This window comes from Parasteatoda tepidariorum, chromosome 7, assembly GCF_043381705.1.
Source record: "Parasteatoda tepidariorum isolate YZ-2023 chromosome 7, CAS_Ptep_4.0, whole genome shotgun sequence".
NCBI lineage: Eukaryota > Metazoa > Arthropoda > Arachnida > Araneae > Theridiidae > Parasteatoda > Parasteatoda tepidariorum.
Window position 1 is genome coordinate 39,111,656 of NC_092210.1, and position 19,254 is coordinate 39,130,909.

At 31.8% G+C, this 19,254-nt stretch overlaps 1 protein-coding gene across 1 annotated transcript; it reads left to right on the forward strand.

Annotated features, from left to right (window-relative positions):
- The first annotated feature begins 1,378 nt into the window (after positions 1-1,378).
- On the forward strand, positions 1,379-18,336 carry LOC107448505 (uncharacterized protein DDB_G0290587). The gene is made up of 5 exons (XM_016063735.2): positions 1,379-1,981; positions 6,767-7,421; positions 10,469-10,559; positions 11,854-12,002; positions 16,586-18,336. Exons 1-5 carry the CDS (start codon positions 1,667-1,669, stop codon positions 16,819-16,821), a joined length of 1,446 nt encoding a protein of 481 aa, XP_015919221.2. The 5' UTR covers positions 1,379-1,666; the 3' UTR covers positions 16,822-18,336.
- The last annotated feature ends 918 nt before the right edge of the window (positions 18,337-19,254 follow it).

Here is a 19,254-nt window from a genome sequence, read left to right on the forward strand (position 1 = left end):
ATATTCATTGTTAAAACATAAAGTTTGCGAAATAAATATTTTTGCCAAACGATCGCCAAATAGCAACATTGTTCAGGATTGCTCACAACCTTCTCCCCAAAATAGCGAAATAGTATCGTCGCATACCACGTGATGAAGGCGGAGCCAAGTGCCAACTCCTGGTGAACGAGCTATATCCCTTCCTTTCCTTACTTACAGGGTTAGCTTATTCCTTTTTATTTACTATCGGAAAAGTTCCCAGTTTCAAATTGCCCTTGATTTTTCTATCCTTATCTTGATAGCTATGAGGGATATCTATAGGTCGGAAGAGAAAAAAACTTGTTTGTGAATTTGTTAATGTTTCAGTGGGAAAGTTTCCCTGAATTTTGGGGGTACTCTCAAATCAACATTGTAGATTAACATCAAAATTGTTGAAAAAAATTTTCAAAAACTTTTGGTTTTCGCTGTAGGATCAACAACAATCACTTGGATTTCCGTTTTAAACTGCATTTTTTCAGCAAATTTTCAAGATTCAGTTTGCTTTTCTAGTAAGAAATATATTAGAATCGAAAATAAGTTCTATTTCTGTAATTTTCAGACACCCAAAGATGGCAAAGAATTGAAAGTGTTATGAGGATAACCACATCTGTAACTCGAAACTGAGTGCCAAAAATGTTAAATTACCTGTATTGAGATCAGAAATTTTACCAAATTTATGAAACTGTTTCTACATCTGTTGCAGCATAAATTATATATATTTAACTAAGCAAATCTAACAAAATTACATTGAAGGAGAAATCTTTATTCATTGAATAAAAATTTCACAACGTATCGGTTTAACAAGGCTGCTATCTTAAACAGTTTCCAATAGATAGAGTCATAAATACATGAATACACAGCGTTTCAAATAGAAATTTTATAACTTGCAAACATTTTTCTAAACATAACTATAAATATTTTCGTAGGTTGTGATTATTTGTCACAATACTATATAGAATTATGTAATTATTATCAACTATTTGATAAAGAAAGTTTTCTACCTAATTAATGTCAAATTATCGTTCTATTTCTATCGTAAACTGCTTTAGTTTAAAAAATTAACAGCAAAATGAGTTTGCGATTGATATATTTATTTTTGTTTTGATGCTTTTATTCTTTTAGTAATGTTGTTTTTATTATCCTGCAACTACATTTGTTGTAGTGATGGCCTTTTTTCTAACTCTTTGATTACAGATGCATTTTATGAATTTTTAATGCTTCGTGCAAGCCAGCACGAAGTATTTAAAGTTTTGAATAATTTATCTGCTAAACGTTGCATACTTATTTGGTTGCTTAGTTATTATTAAAAATAATGAAATCAAATTTTTCTAAATTTTGAAATCTGCGAATCAAGACTTTCATTTACGATGCTAACATACTTAAGTATGAATAACAACGTGTAAAGTATTAAGTATAGAGAGAGTTGAGACTTCGTAGTTCATCACGGATTTTATCACGTAATAATGATGAATATTTAGAACGTACTTAATTGAATAACACCGCATTAAGTGCAGAAAGAGTTGAGACTTCATAGTTTGTCACGGATCGTAATAATGATGAATATTTAGAACATACTTTAGTATGACTAACAGCTCATAAAGGTCAGAGTTGAGATTTCATAGTTTAACACGGATTTTATCACGTAATAATGAACACTAAGGCCCTTATAACATTTTTTCTTTGGACAAGTTGCCAGACTTTCGGTTTTGAAGTTTCAACACCTTCGCCATACTACTTTTGGTTTGAAGATAAATTCCACCAGAATTGGGTATTGGGTGAATATAACAAATCTCTTATGATATCTTGTCTGCAGAAATGCCAAAGAAATTCTGATTGTGTCGGTCTGGCTCTTGGACCAGTTGAGGAAGAGGATTATTCAAGAGATTGTTACACTCTAAAAGTTATCGATGAAGAGGATTGTTCTGACGGAAGCTGTGATTACGAGGGATATCAAATATACCATGTAAGTCTATAAGAGCCACTTGAAAAATTGATTTTGAAGTGTTCTACTGCCTTTCAAGAATTATATTAGTTGCTTGTTAACCCCAATTCTGTGGTGATATGTTTTAATAATTTCAAAGAAATTAATACCATTATTTCCAATTTTTTAAAAAAGTAAATTAAAGTTTTTTTAAAAGTTGTATTTTTTTTGTAGTATTAATAAAAGAAATACTGGGGAAAATGACATATTGCGAGGACTATCAAATTTAATTTGTAAGTGTGTATTAACTAAAAAAATAAAATAAATAATAAAATACGAAAAAAAAATTGCTGTACGTATTACTAGGGTAAACTAACCAGTGAAGGAACACTTAAGCTTCGCTTGCCTTTTAAAAAATCATATTAATTTCAAAATTTGTAATTTTAGTTAAATGACAGTGTCAACATATTTGCTACTAATTTCAAATTATGTAAAAAAATTGTAGAGCACTTACATAATATTGTTTTAAAGTTTTGGAGGGTCAAATAACAAGTAGTAAGAAGACCAAGTGAAGGAACAGCTCTTACCAGTGAATGAACACCCAGTAAAGGAACACTAAATTTTGGTTATTTTTTAATGCTCTTTCTGAATTTATAAGCCATACAAATATTTAAAAGCAAGCCAATTCTTGAAATTATAACATATAAATACTTGGAAAATGTTAACATCCTTTTGTAATCATGAATTGAAAATTAACGTGTCAACGTATTAGAACATACTGTCCATTCACTGGAAAATCTATGCCGAGTAAAGGAACATGCCTGTTCCCTCATTGGTTAGAAGTTGTTTTTCTCATATCTAACATACTTTTGATGCGGAACATCACTAAAGGTACAAGAAAATTAAAGTTTATCTTTTATTTTCATTGACTTATAAAAAAACCCAGTAAAGTAACACTTGTTCCTTCACTGGTTTTTCATCGCTTGGTGATCCAGTGAATAAACACCCCCTTATCTCAGTACTTTATCATGCTTTAAAAATGATGCCTTAAAAATGATGCTTTATGATGCTTTAAAAAAATAAAACGTAACTTCAATAACCATATTTGAATTCTCCTTTTCTCAGTGAGAAAAATAAAACTATTACATGCAATTAATTTCACTTCATATAAATACAAACACTCACCTTATAATTTTTTCAAAGAAACAAGGTGTTACAGAGATAATAGCAAATTCAAAATTTTTTCCAGAGAAGTCTATTTGACCAGGTAATCCAACACATTGCTAGATGACTTCCTATTGTTTGGCAGTAAGCTATTGCTACCNTTTATCATGGAGCCCTAGGGTTCCATGGAACACCATTTGGAAATAAAGGATCCAATCTATACTATAAGTGTATTAAAATCAAGAATATACATTTATTTAAATCCCGCAGTGGACTGATCGTTAAGACACGGTTCCCAGCAGATCACCGAAGTCAAGCATCACCGGCTGCTGTCAGTGTGCGGGTGGGTGACCACTTGGATCAGTCTGCATAGGGACCGAGGGTGGGCGGTATTGGTCCTCGTTAAACTGTTCTACCGTAAAGTGCTCGACTTTGCGTGCAGGTCGTCGGGCTACCGAAGCGGGAGGTGCCATCCCCTCTTTCAGAGGATCAAAATTGTGATGGCATGTCTTCGAATCATCCTCAGGGATGTTTCCCAGACTGTCGCCAATAGCCCATTCTGCAGCTCTAGTGCGACATAAATGAACTACAACTACAACAACATTAATAATTTCAGTTAAATGTCGCCACTTTTCTTCCAATTTTTTTAATAAATAAGTCGATACTAGAATAAACGTAAATTTTAACTCTAGTGCTTAACTTTAAATTTGAGTTAGTGAGTTGACATCTTGAATAAATTTTATGAAATATTAAATTTGTTTCTAAATACGAAAAAAAATCAACAATTTAGTTTCTTGTTTATTTTTAAAAGTTGTTCCAATAATAAATTTTAGTGGAACAATATACCAGATTTTTGTGTTACTTATTTTAGGTTTTATTATTATTCAGGTATTTGTCAATAAATAAATGCAATTATATGTTAGCATTAAACGAAAGCAAATGTTTCAAATTTTCGTAAATTTACAACGGTTTGTGCAAATTTATAATTGCAAAATATTAGTAAAACTTATAACTACTTTTATCATGATATTTCAAAATGTGCTTATTAATTTGAATAAATTTCTCAGCAAAATTTCTTGGAACAAATGAAAGAATGAATATCAACAAATGAAAGTTGTTTCGATAATTGGTTTCGATAGGGTGTTCGATTAGTGATAAAAACGATTGCGTCTGTGTACTAATTGGATGATATCTGGTTTAAAAACCAATAAAAAGATGATTCAGTATTGCTCAAAAGAGAGTGGGCTTGAAAACTGTTCAAATGATTGCAGGTTAGAAAAAGGATAAGAAGATGGTGGATTTGAAAATTAAAAAAAAGAGAGAGTAAGAAAGCTGTTCAAATGATAATGGGTTTGAGTAATGTTCAATTGTTAGAGGGTTGAAGTGCTAATCAAATGATAGGGGATTGAGTACCGATGAAAAATAGGAAGTTCGATAATTGATCAAATGATATTCGGCTCGAATACTGATCAAATAATAGTGGGTTTGAGACCGATAAAAATATTTGCTTTGATTATTGGTTAAATGGTAGTGGTTTTGAATAACGAAAAAAGGAGAATTGTTTCAAAAATCAATAAATAGATGGTGGGTCAAAGCATTGATTAAACCAGAGTGGGTTTGAACATTGAAAAAAGAGAGTACGTAAGAAAACTTTTCAAGTGATAGTAAGTTCGAGAGTTGTTCAAATAATAGATGGTTCACTTGCTGATCAAATGATTGGGGATAGAGTACTGATGAAATATAAGAAGTCTGATTATTGATCAAATGATAGTAGGTTCAAGAGTCGATTAAAAGTTCGTGGGGTTTAGTACAGATCAAATGTTAGCGGGTTCGAGTACCTATAAGAGGACAGCGTGTTTAATTATTGATCAAAAGAGAGTAGGCTCAAGAATTCGAAATTATTTGAACACATCATAAGCCTACTCTCCTTCGATCAATAACTAAACACGCTGTCCTCTTATAGGTACTTGATCCCGCTATCATTTGAACAGGACTAAAACCCACTATCTTTCAATCAGCTCTCGAACTAACTCACTTTTGACCAACAGTCGAAACCTCAATTTCTTGAGCATTTTTTCGAGCGCTTTTTTTTTTGTGCAATATCGAACCCCCAATTGTCTCATCGGTACTTGATCTCGCTTTCATTTAATCAGTACTTGAACCCACAGTTTTTTCTTTATCGATACTCGAACCCATTTTCACTCCACAAAATAATTTAATTCATTAATTTTTACTGCTTCTAAAACTTGTTATCATGTATTCAATAATCTATTCAATTACCATTTCATCTCTATTCGAACTCAATCTGCTTCAATCGGTACTAGGGAAGAACTGAATATTTTTTCTCACCCATTGTCTTCTTTTGAATATTCGAACTCACTATTTTTTCACGGTATTTCAACCCTCTATCATTTAAATATTTCCAAGCCCAATTTTTTGTGCATTATAGAACCCACAATTTTTACATTGGTACTTGATCTCGCTTTCATTTAATCAGTACTCGAACCCTCAGCTTTTTTTATAAATACTCGAACCCATTTTCACTCCACAAAATAATTTAATTCATTAATTTTTACTGCTTCTAAAACTTGCTATCATGTATTCAATAATCTATTCAATTACCATTTCATCTCTATTCGAACTTAATCTGCTTCTATCGGTACTAGGGAAGAACTGAGAATTTTTTCTCACCCATTGCCTTCTTTTGAATATTCGAACTCACTATTTTTTCACGGTATTTCAACCCTCTATCATTTAAATATTTCCGAGCCCAATTTTTTGTGTATTATAGAACATACAATTTTTACATTGGTACTTGTTCCCGCTGTCATTTAATCAGTACTCGAACCCTCAGCTTTTTTTATAAATACTCGAACCCTTTTTCATTTCATAAAGAATCGAATTCATTAATTTTTTCTGCTTCTAAAACTAGTTATCATTTATCATATAATACTGTAGTGATCTATTCGAACTTTCTACTTCTATCGGTACCAATGAAGAACAGGAAAGACTTTTTACATTTTAAATTATGTAGCATAGTTTGAATTTTTTTCGATCATCATAAATTAGACCATAAAATATGAATAAAAAACATTTTTTGTGCAGAACTATTTCTGAATACATGTGTTTTGTAATTGCTTGTAAACCTATTTTTGTATGTGCAATTGCTTTTCACAGATGAAGAGTTAATCGAAAAAGTCTATGTTAATATTATGCTACTCCCAAACTTCTTATTGTTTTCCTAACTGAACAATCATTGTTGCAACTTCTAGATCTCGGATTTTCTAATATTTGTTTAGAAGTAAAAATATTCAAATTAACTAAAAGAAAAAAAATACTGTTTTTATTGAAGAAGTCCTTGAATTGAGATTGATTCAACAAAAAATAATTATTCTTTTTACTATTTGAGTGGAATAGCTTTGGTCCTTCAAAGTGTTATGCAGAAAATCGAAGATTACATCCGTACATAAGCTCAAAAGTTTTTAAAGTGTAACATATTTTTTAATGCTATTTGCAATAAAAAGCGACACAGAAAAAAATAAGAACTAAATTACTAAATGGAGCAAAATAACTGTGCATAAACAAATATTTGGTAATTGAAAGTATCGTAAGAAGTAAATTAATAATCATTGACCGAAATTTCATTATGAAGAGTATTTTTAGATGTCCAAACCTCTAACAACTACTGAAGCCCCAACAACATCCACAACTGCTGAGCCTACGACCTCCACTACGACAACGCAGCCTACAACTACCACAACAACTGAACCGACTACAACCACAACTTCAGTACCAACAACTACCTCTACAACTGAACCAACAACTACAACCACAACAACTAAGCCAACAACCACAACAACTGAATCAGCAACTACAACCACTACAACTGAACCAACAACTACTACCACAGAACCAACTACAACAACCACAACAACAGAGCCAACAACAACCACCACTTCTGCACCAACCACAACTACAACAACTGAGCCAACAACAACAACTACAACAACTGAGCCAACAACAACATCCACTACAACTGAACCAACAACAACCACAACAACTGAGCCAACAACATCCACAACGACAGAATCAACAACTACGACCACAACCGAACCAACAACAACAACTACCACTGAATCCACAACAACGACTACTGCTGAGCCGACAACAACTACTACGACTGAATCAACTACAACGACTACAACAGAACCCACCACAACTACGACAACTGAGCCAACTACAACAACCACAACTGAGCCGACTACAACAACTACTACTGAACAACCAACAACTGCTGTTCTAACTACGTCTGAAGCTCGTAAAGATTTTGCATTTTTTTTAAAAAATAATTTTACCATTTACCATGTACGGTTAAACTTGTTTCGCTGTTTGAAAATGACCAAGTTCCCGTTAAATAATCACGTTCATAAAATACGGAATAACGTTGCGAATACGAAAAATTTTACTTCCACTTCATATTCATCATATGTAACTGATAGTAATTCTAAAAACTTTTTTGCATTGCTAACTGGTTATAGTTCGTAATTAAAATTTCTTTAATGATAAATTTTAAACTATTTGTTAATTTGCTAAGTAAATATTAAAATGAATAATAAATTTAACTTATATTCATTATAAAATTGGATAGTTATACGCCTTCATTTCTATAATTTTTTAATTAACTGCAGTTTTAGTATAATAAAAGTTCTAATAAGATAAAATTCTCAAGGAAAAATTCAAGACTAAACTTTAGTTCAATATTTTCATATTACTGTAGATGATAAAATAAAATTTAACTCATTGTTGTGTTAACTCAGCAGAAGCAGAATGTTCTTTCATTGCTTCTACCTAATTTGAAAGATTGTGGTCTGAGAGAAGGGAAATATTTTTATTCGTGCAAAAATTGTAGGTTTGGGGTAATATAATGATAAACTACATTCTAAAAATAATCAAAAGATCGTTTTTTCTGAAAAAAACACAGCGATTTCTATACAGGGAACAGGATTTATGTTTAGTAACATCTTTTCCCCCCCTCACTGGTATAGGAAATAAGATGTTATCAAGAAGAAATTTCTGAAGCGTGGTAAAATACCTATCTGAAGAAAGTACACTAGAATAGTTTGATGTATAAATGCTATCTTTAGCGAAGTGTGTGGCTTATTATATTGCCTCAAGTCCTTAAATCATCACGTGTCAGATAAAGTTCATGCCCGAATTGAATTGCTTAAAAAATGCATCATAGAGCGTGTTAGATGGTATTGCAGTGGAATGTAACCGTTACATATTGGGGGGGGGGGAATAATGCCTAACTTCCTTAATGTAAGTACTGCCCTAAGTAACTTGACATTGAAATTCAAGCAAAATGTTTACATTNATATTGGGGAGGGGGGGGGGAATAATGCCTAACTTCCTTAATGTAAGTACTGCCCTAAGTAACTACCCTTAGTGCCCTAAGTACCTAAGTAACTTGACATTGAAATTCAAGCAAAATGTTTACATTTGAAAATTGGAATATATGTTTATATTATTTAACTATTCTTTACACCTTGTTATTCAAGACACAAGACACTTTAGACGTTAAAAAGAAAAATCTCCTGAATTTACCTAACCTTGTCAATGCTGATTTTAATGCATCGGGTGTTACGAAACAATCACTCTTAATATGCATTTCATAGCTGTTGACTTAAATAAATTAAATATACACATTAAAGGACGCAAATTAATATATAGGGTGTAAAAAAAGTTCGGAAACTGTCAAATATCTCTAGAAATATACGTCACATCGAAAAATGAAAATAGACGCTTTCGATATTTTTTTATAAAAAACTAACCAAATACCGAACTTGATCTCCCAACCCACCCTCTGGGGAGAGGGGTAGCTTTGAAATCTTCAATAAAAACCTTTATTTATTTTATTTTATTTTATTATTTTTTTCATCGATTTATTCATTTTGCTTCAAAGATGGAGTTATAACCGAGAAAAATAGGGTATGGTGAATCACGAAACCCATCAAATAAGAAAGATAAAAAAAAATATTTAAAATGTTTTTTTAAATGAAATACTGCAATATTTTTATTTCTATTTCGAGAAACAAAAATTTCGATATCGCCATTTTAAACAACTTGTATCCCATTTTAATTTATGTTGGTTTCAGCCCCTCGGTTAAGCAAAATGTATAAACCTGTAGATTGAATCGGGTTCCTTTTTCTGGAGTTACTTTTTTCGGAGAGTAATTCAAAGTTCTACCCCACCCTTTGGGCTAAGGTCAAGGATCGAAGATTGAGTTAGATATCATGGGATAGCTTTATTATTAGATAGCTTAAATTTTATATCTGAGGTTATCACCTCAAACCATTATAATTGTGTCCTAGTTCGTGAAAATACGATCTTTAGGATCTAAACTATTCAAGGTGGTCAAAATTTTTTTTTTTGTGCACACTGCGCATTATAAATTAATCTAAAAAATATAGTGTTTAAATTTTGTGCTGATTGAATCTTTTATTTAGAATATTGGGAATAACAACATATTTTAGTTTCAGAAGCATCCATCGGTATTTATTTCATATATAGGGGGTTCCATACGGCCACCCTTAATGTATAGCAAATGGGAAAGAAATCATGAACATTAGGGGTTTCAAATTAATATAAAACTAAGGGCAAAACAATAACGATATCTAAATCTTTTGAATCACTATTGAGAAAGTAAGGGTTAAGATCAACAAAACCTACTTGAATGGTGAAAGAAACGGGGGAGAAATAGAAACGCGATGTTTAAAGACATCTCTAATTTTTATTGGGCAATCAAACTGGTTTTGACGCATTTATCCCGCCATCCACGCTCGCGATTCGATATATTTTTTATGGTGTTTATGTTTTTTTCCTTATTAAATTAATAATTTTAGACCTCTAATGTTTGTACCTTTTGACTCCATTTTTGACAAGGATTAATAAAATTGGTATTAAAAGTGACGGTTACGGAATTCTTCGTATTTTTAATTTATTTTAAGAGCGTTTGGAATTTTTAAGGCTCAATATCTCAAAAAAAAAACTTGTTTAGAATGCGGAAAACAATGCACCCATAAATGAGCAAAATTCTCATTACCTTACTATATTGGGATTGGTGCTTAGTCTTTTTATTCCGATAACAGTGTGTCCATTAAATTTGGTACACTTTTGACCGGTAACAGATCAAAAGTGCTCTATGACCTTGCGGACACATTGTATTTACTGGTTCTACTACGCAAATAAAACACGGAAAAGCTTTTAAGATAGGTGCAAATATTATGGTCTATGCTGGCCGTTGCGGAATGTATTTGTATGAACTGTTTCGTCTAAGAAATTTATGTTTGTTCATTTTGTTTCAGCTGAAGAAGAGGGTGAGACTTGTGCAACACCTCCACCACTCATTAAGTGTGAAAATAATAAGATAGATATTATATATGGATTATCCGTGGAGTGAGTTGAAAAGTTTTATTATAATAATTAGTATTATTATCGCTATTATTTTGCTTCCACGTTATACTTTATTAAAGCTTTGGCGTCTGTTATTGAATGACATATCTTGCAAGTGAAAATTTGCTCTCTTTCTAATTAAACCAAATTTTAACTCAAGTTTTGTGTTGTATGAAAATACATAGTACCACTAGTTTCCTGACCTTCATAAAGGGAATTCATTTCTAATTTTGAAATTGCCTTTCAAAATAGAAATTCATCTCCAATCAGAATTGAACTAGATAGAGTGCTCATCTTCAAAGCTTTTTGCCTAATGACAATTTAAGTTTCTTCAAATTATTTATTTTTTTTACTTCATTATTATTTTGAAATCTTAAAATAAAGCTTAGCACTAATTGAATATTCGATTAAATTTATTTTAATTTTATAACCGGTGCAGAATAGCCTAACAAGTTCTGAGTTATCAACTATCAATGCTCACCTCAATATCATTGAAATTTTGAACCCAACCGAGAAGACAAGGGGATTTTTAGTTGAAGTATTAGGACAAACTAGCGTTCGTGGAGAACTTTTTGATGGAACTAAACCACATTGGCGTTACATTGAGAGGAAAACTACAAAAATCTTCCCCGGTCAATCCGATGACTGGGGGATTTTAACCCATGATTCGTCTACCACTTGACCGTCAGCACTGTGATCGGTACAAGCCAGGATCACAATTAATATCAACCAGCCACTTCACTTGGCGGCGAATGTTCGAATTACCGCCACTCTGCGGCTAAATAAATACCATAATGTCACCATAGGCGAAGTTTAGTAGCTTTAACCGTCATGACCTTATTGTCTCCCAACGGGCTGTCACGGAAGTGATTTATTTTACCTTTTGTCATAAAACTAGCAGACATGTAACTGAAATAAAAAATATTATATAACAACAAAAACAATGATTTTAAAAAATAAGCTTTTAGAATAAATTCAAACCTAAAACTGAAAACGCGGGAAGCATTAATTTAAAAATAAATAGGGGTACAATAGAGTTAGAATATTGACTGCTTTGAATTAGTCTCAAACAAATTTTTTTTAAAAATCTAAGTTACGTATCTAATACCATTTTAGCAGGAGAATTTGCAGCAAAAAAAGGTTTAGAAGTACCTATAGTTCCCAAAAATTATTTATAAAATTACAATTAGTGCTTAATAATTTTAAGCCCCGAAAAAAACTATGAATGTGCCATTAGTAGTTATTTTCGAGAATTTCAATTATGACTGTGTTCAAGAATTCGGTGTTCTTTTTGCAGCCGAGGAGCTCTGTTTACTAACCCTGACATGAAAATGAAGTGCAAAGATGTTTTCCAGCAAGGTGCAGTTTTTTCATCAACTGTGGAAAACATAATAAAAAAGCCTTTTGAAGGAAAATTTGGTTGCGGCGTCAACTATGGCGTGTCTGGTAAGCATTTTATAAAATTACATAATAAAAAAAGCCGTTTGAAAGAAAATTTGGTTGCGACATCAACTAGGGCAAGTCTGGTAAACATATTATAAAATTGCAAAATAAAAAATCCTCTTGAAGGGAAATTTGGCTGCGACATCAGCTATGACATGTGCGGTAAACATATTAAAAAATTACATGATAAAAAGGCCCTTTAAAGGTAAATTTGGTTTCGACATAAACTATGGTTGGTGTAGGTGTAGTGTATCTACAAAAGTATAATTCCAATTCACTAGCATATAAGTCATGTTAACTTGATTCTATGGCAGGGTACTTTTTCATAGATAAAGGTTGACATTGTCGTTAACTACTATCCCCACATATGGCATGTCTTGTAAGGATATTGCAAAATTACATAATAAAATTACTTAAAATCCTTTTGAAGGGAAATTCGGTTACGGCCTAACCTATGACCTGTCTGGTAAACATATAAAATTACGTAATAAAAATACTTTTTTAAAGAAACTTTGGTTGCTACATATACACAAACTATGGCATATTTGGTAAGAATATTATAAAATTACATAATGAAACAGCATTTTCAAGGGAAACTTGGTTTTGTCATAAACTCCGGCGTGTCTGGTAAGAATATTATAAAAATTATAAGACATTGAATAAAAAATGCTTTTAAGCAGTATATGAAACATACATCACAATACCCTTATATGACAATAAAGCCAATTACCAATTTACTCTTTAACCTTTTCCTTACGGCTGGTACGACATGTGGACCACATGTGATGGTAGAAGATAGTACACCGTAAACAAAGGGTTAATGAAAATAAAATATTGATTTACTGGTTGTCTTAGTCCCCTGCTCGGTAAAGTTCATCAGCACCCAGAGATTGCTATACAATCTTAGTCATTCAACTAGCTTGCTTGTTTGAAATATGTCCTGGTAGTTAATGGCATAAATAATTCCGGGTATTGCATTGCAAAAAAGATCATTTCTGAACTAAACATTTCTTTCAAAATAATCACACTAAACAATAAAAACTTCTCTGAAACGCAATTATATCACTGCTACAGCAAGGTTGTCAAATTACTCACTTACTGAAATTCATTTTTGCTCCACCAGATGTAGAAAGGCTTGCCAAAAGTGAAAAAAGTAAAAGTTTATAATTGAAATTTAGATGAAATTTGGAAAAACTAAAACTTTATTGGTTTGCATCACTGTTGGAGTCCTTAAAAAGGCTTTAAAAATGTCGGCATGGCTGTAATCGTAATTAACTTTAAATTCAATAATTTCCTATTGGAGAAATATTATTGGTTTTTGATGGAGTTAAAAATGTCAATCCTTTATATTTTTGCATTTCTTAGCATTTTTTTAAACTTAAAATTTTCTGTTATCATGTGGATAATAAGGAAAAAAAGTTTAAAGCTTTGAATATGAAGTACTTCACATTGATATGAGTTTCTTTCGTCAGTACTTCACATGTTTTCAAGTTTTTTAAGCTTCTGTTCTGTAACATTAAATGCTTCTCGTTTTTGCCCAGCTATTAATCGTTGCCAACATGAGGAAAAATGTCGCATCGGTATTTACGACCACATACGTAAAAGCATTCCATGTAAAAATAAGTATGTTGAAAATTTCATAAAGATACAAAACCAGACTTAAAAATACAATTTTTTTCAAAATTAGAGTAACTTTTATTCGAGTGATTTTGATTTTCGACATTTAAAATATAGGGGCCGTCACATTCTGGAAAACATATATTTTTTCTTTTTTTTCAATGGCGAGCACTTGGGATTTATTGTTCCATTGGCCTCAGGAATACCAGAACTGCTACTCTCTTCTCGTTACCCAGTGGGCACCTGTGGCGAAGCCACGGAGATGGAGCAGCATCGCCCACGTCACGCAACCACAAACCCGTTTATAGGGCGGGTCACAATCACACAAGGGAGAAAGGACATAGAACACAGAGGGAAAGAAACATCCATGCCCTGAGCAGGATTCGAACCCGCAACCATCGGCTCCGCAGTCAGGAGCGTTAACCACTCGGCCACCTGGTCGGCTTCTGGAAAACATAATCCTAATGATTGAGTCAAGAAATATCGGAAATTTGTTTGGAGTGAAAAAATTTTGAATTGTAAGGTACATTAATTTAAATCATTGAAGTATATTTTGAAATGACAAAATCCGAACTTCAAGCTGATTAGATCCAGAAGTTCTTGAAAAATGAAAATTAAGAAATTTGACTTTTTCTTTTAGTTTTATAACTCATAAATTAAATGACCGATTTTGCACGATATTTTGACTTTGTCATTCAAAATTACACTGTTTACAATTTTCTAAGAATTTATCCATCTTACTTCTCAAAAGTTTATGGTAAATAATAATGTATTTGAGCCACAGTGGCTCAAGGGATAGAGCGCCTTATGAGGTGACTCAGGTTCGATTTCTAGCGGTGACTGGTTGATACGAGTTCTGCTCCCGGCTTGCGACGACCACAGTTCTTTAGCCAAATATCCTAAGTGGTAGACAGATCATGGGTTAGAATGCCCTTGCCATCGGGCTAACTGAGTGAAGTTTTCGTGGTTTCCCTTTCCGTGTAATGTAGAAGCGGATTAATTCCTTCAAAAAAGTCCTCCACGAAGGCTGGTTTGTCCCAATGTTTCATACAGGAGTTCCCTTGTCCTCTGAGATGGGTTCATAATTACAGGGCAACGGAAATGAACATTGGTAGTCGTAAACTCAGAATTGGGTCAGCTGTTCGATGATGCTAATAAAATAAAATAATAATATAAAGTAAAAAAAATTTACCCGAAGTTATTTTCGAATAAAAAAGTGTTTTAAAATGTTGTGGGGTTTGTAATTTTTAATACGGCTGAATTCCATCTGATAAGGATTAAATGGGAAATTGAAACTAATATTGACCACTCTCTTCATTAAACTATTTCAGAAATACTTTATTCACGCAACGGTTCCTCCTCCTCATATTTTGAACATCAATAATCCAAATCTGTTGAAGATAAAGCGATATTTATTAAAAAAAAGTATGTTTTTGTGTCTGATTTTGTATTCTAAATTATTAGCATACTTATCTTTAACCCCTTGAGCCACAAGAATTATAAGTTAATATGCGGAAATTTGATCGTGTATTTGAACACCAAAAATAGTGGTAACTACTTTAAACCGAAGTGGTGTTCTTATACACCAAAACCCAAAGATAGCTTCTATGTGTAACGTAGCTGCTACCAATCCCAATGTTTGTTATTTAGTGACACAAAAATTTTTAACCTCAGTAACATATGATACATATAAGAATCAGTAACATTATTTGTACTATATATATATATATATAATTTGGAAGAAAGTGATGGGACACGACACTATAACGACTTAAACCCATATTTATTAAAATTAATATGAGGTAGGGCCTCCTTTGGTTGCGATCACAGCTGCAATCCTTCTGGGCATGCTTTCCACTAAATTAGCCATAGTGGCAAGGGAAATTTCCTTTCAAATGTTTAACAGGAAGTTCCATAGATCATGCTTGCTTTTGGGGAGTCGGATGCAGGCCCTCAACCGACGGTCCAATTCGTCCCAGAGATGTTCAATTGGGTTAAGATCAGGGCTCTGCGCCGGCCACTCTATGCGTTTAACGTTGTTGTTCACATACCAGTCCTCCTTGCAACATGGAAACTTGCGTTGTCGTCTTGATACAAGCAATCATCCATACCGTACGTTGCCCACAAGGTAGGAAGGACATGATTGTCGAGAATAGCCATCAATCATCCAGGCCCATACCATCAATCATCCTCCACCAAACTTTACAGTTGTCTCGTGACTTGACTTCCGTCCAGATAGTGTATATATATATATATATACCTAATTCTTAAATTAAAATAAGTTTGCAAATCAAACATACACATAACAGGAGAAATATTAAGACGAATTTGTTCTAGGCTTAAGCGGCAAGTAATTATACATTATAAAATTATTTTATACAGTTTACAGAGACTTGGAAATTAGAATATAAATATCTTAATTTCACAACTAAAAGCATACATACATGTTTTTAACGGCAAACTTTAGTTTCTTCTGATAAAAGCAATATCTAAGGCAAACCTCTAACATTCGTCTATTCCTTAGCGATTGTAAACAATTACAGACGAAGTAAAAATACGACAACATTGTATTTTTTGGATTAAAAATTATTTAACCGTATGGTGTAAAGACAAGTGATTTTGGTGTAAACTTTTTGAGTTTTTGGTGTTTAGAGCTTTTCACGCAATCTTTAAATCGTATATAGAAAAGTCGATTAGGTGTTAACTTGAAAAAAAAAATGGTTTTCGTTCGTTAAACTTTAAATTCTGAAAGATATTACACCACAGTTTTACAATGTAGTTTGTTGTTGCTTAACCTATGTTTCTCTTTAATTTTCTGAGTGAAAATGATTGGACGCTTGTTACACCGTGATTAAATAAATTAACGGATAAAGTTTAATTTTTGTCATGGTAAATTATCACAAAAAAAAATGAATATTTAACACTTAATGATTCTAGATATCTAAAATAAATTTTTCTTGTTTTCACAGGAATCAAACTCTGCTTCGAAGGTGATTTGAAATACGTTGCTGTTCAGTGCACAAAATTAAAGGATAATTATAAATTGTCAGATGATAAAAAAAGAAGTTCTGGAAACAGCAAACAACAACCGGGTCTTGCTCCTTGCAAGGAAAACGAATTAATTGTGTCTCTTTTGCTGGAAAAAGATGAAAGGTCAGGAGACATCAATGTTAACATTGAATGCATAGAGTTAACACAGAATTAGTGTTTTCCTTAATGCGTTAAAAACAGTTACTCTTGACAGTTTAAGTAATGTTAAAAGACGTAGATGATGAATGTAAACACGTAGAAGCGCAAACAGATAAGCAAAATATTGGGTTCCATGATTTACCGACTATTATTTCAATTTGAAAAAATTAATAATATTTACAAAAAAAAATCAAATGATAGAAATGTACGGTTTTCTGTGTCAATATATCTGAATCAACAATAATTTCTCCTCTTCAAGATTTAAAATTAGATGTAAAATTCATCAATAGATGACGATGTCAGGTAAGAAAAGCTGTAAAAATGCTTTCAAGTAAACCACAACTAGGAGTCAACATCTCGCTCTGTCTCAATATAAAATTAAAGTACATATATAAATTGCTACTTAATAATAATAACAACGATCTGGAAACAGCATACAACAACTCCATGCAACGAAAATTAATTAAATACGTCTCTGTTGTTGAAAAAATTGCAAATAAAAGTGACATCAATGTTAACATTGCATAGAGTTAACAGGGAACTAACATTTTCCTTTAAACTTTTGAAACATTTGACAGTTTAAGTAGTGTTAAAAAAAAGCTCATTATACTCAACTTATGAGCATAATACTTCACCCTTAAGTTTATAAAGCAATTTAAAAAATTATTAACAATGAAAAAAGTCAAAGGATAGAAATGTACGGTTTGTAGCGTTCTGTTAGGAAACATTATTTCTCCTAACGAAGTCTTAAAATTAGTAACAAAATCTGTCAACAGACTGCGCTACTAGGCGAGCGAAGTAAGAAAAAACTTTCTTAAGTGTACCACTATTTGCAACAACAATGTGGTGCAGTCTGAGTACAATTTAACACGTGCCCTTGCAAATATTTTAGTTCGAATTGTACGCTATGCGAACGGAAGCTATTGCTTTGAAGGTTTTAGTCAACAGCGCCATCTTTCTACGATTTTTGTAGCTAATTTTGAAACTTGGGGAGAATATATATTAAACTAGTTATCTGAACAGAACATAACAAACCATACATCTTTTTCCATTTTTCTTTAGTTGATTTATTTAAATTTTAGGGAAATTTGTGAGATATTTGATATATTATTATTTATTATGTAGCTTATGTTGTTTCTAAATAAGGAAAAAGCTGGAGTGAATAATTCGAGTTTTTCCTCGACAAGATTCTTGTCGAAGATAATTGCTGAAACAAATCTCCCTAAAATATAGTTATTTAAATAAAGTAACTTTCGAGTTATTTAACAGTAAACTTTATCTTATAGTATTTCAGTTGCGTGCTAAAAATAAGAGCAACTGTCAGAAATGATTACTGCAATTGCATTAATGTTGTAGCTATGGCAGCAGTTCAGCTAACATTTAAGTAAATGTTTATTTACACAATTCACAACACATTTGATAAATGCATGATGTTTCTGCTCAATGCTCACGAAATGCGAATTAATTATGAATTACTACCATAATTTCCTTTGTAATGTCAATTTCTTTAGTAAAAATGTTTTACTCGTTCCTTTAGTTGCTTTATTGTTTTTTTTTCAACATCAAAATTTTGGAAGATGATTACTTGAGTAAATAATTGTGACTAATTAAATTTCCTATTTCCTAATTAGGAAATAATTGCAGTTATTTAGCGTTTAAATAATTAAATACCCATTTTTTGTTTAAGTGTTTAAAATGCCGGAAATTTGCGAAACCACTAATTCTTTAAACTTTTATCTTAAATTGCTTAGTAATTAACCCCATGCATTTATTGTTTAAGAACATTAGAAACATTTTTAAGTGAAAATAATTTAAATACTTGTCTTCAAAAAGTAGATTTTTCAATTTAAGTTAATTTCTGAGTTAGCCTACAAGCTTTAGTAATGAAACATTCCAATTACAAAATTAATTTTTATATTCAAATGCTTCTCCGGGCTCTATAAAAAAAGGCAGATTTTGCTAAATAATAAATAAGCTTTCCAAAATTTAGTTATTTCATCACATTTAAATCTTAAAATCTTTTGAAAATTGATTAATAATAATAGTTTATTGGAAAAGTTTTTGATATAGATCATTTTTAAACTGTGAGCATTTTTAACATTTTTAAACATTTTAAACTTCGGTTTTTTTTAATGAAAAATGTCTTTTTAAAAACTTAAATGGAAATGCGGTGTTGAGTTAATTTTTTTTAATATTTTTATAGTCCTGATTTAATAGTATTGTTGGTTTTTTTGTTGGTAATGCACAAATGTTCAAAATTCACATCTAATGTAATTTTAGATCACTCTTAACATGTTGCAACAAAAAAAAATCACTTATGAAAATACTTTCTTAGTATGTTTTTAAAACCAAATTTTAGAAATACCAATATTTAAATACACCATGACGTAGTAAGTAAATACATAGTGATTATTTTTCCCCCCTTGCATAATTATCATAATCATTTGCT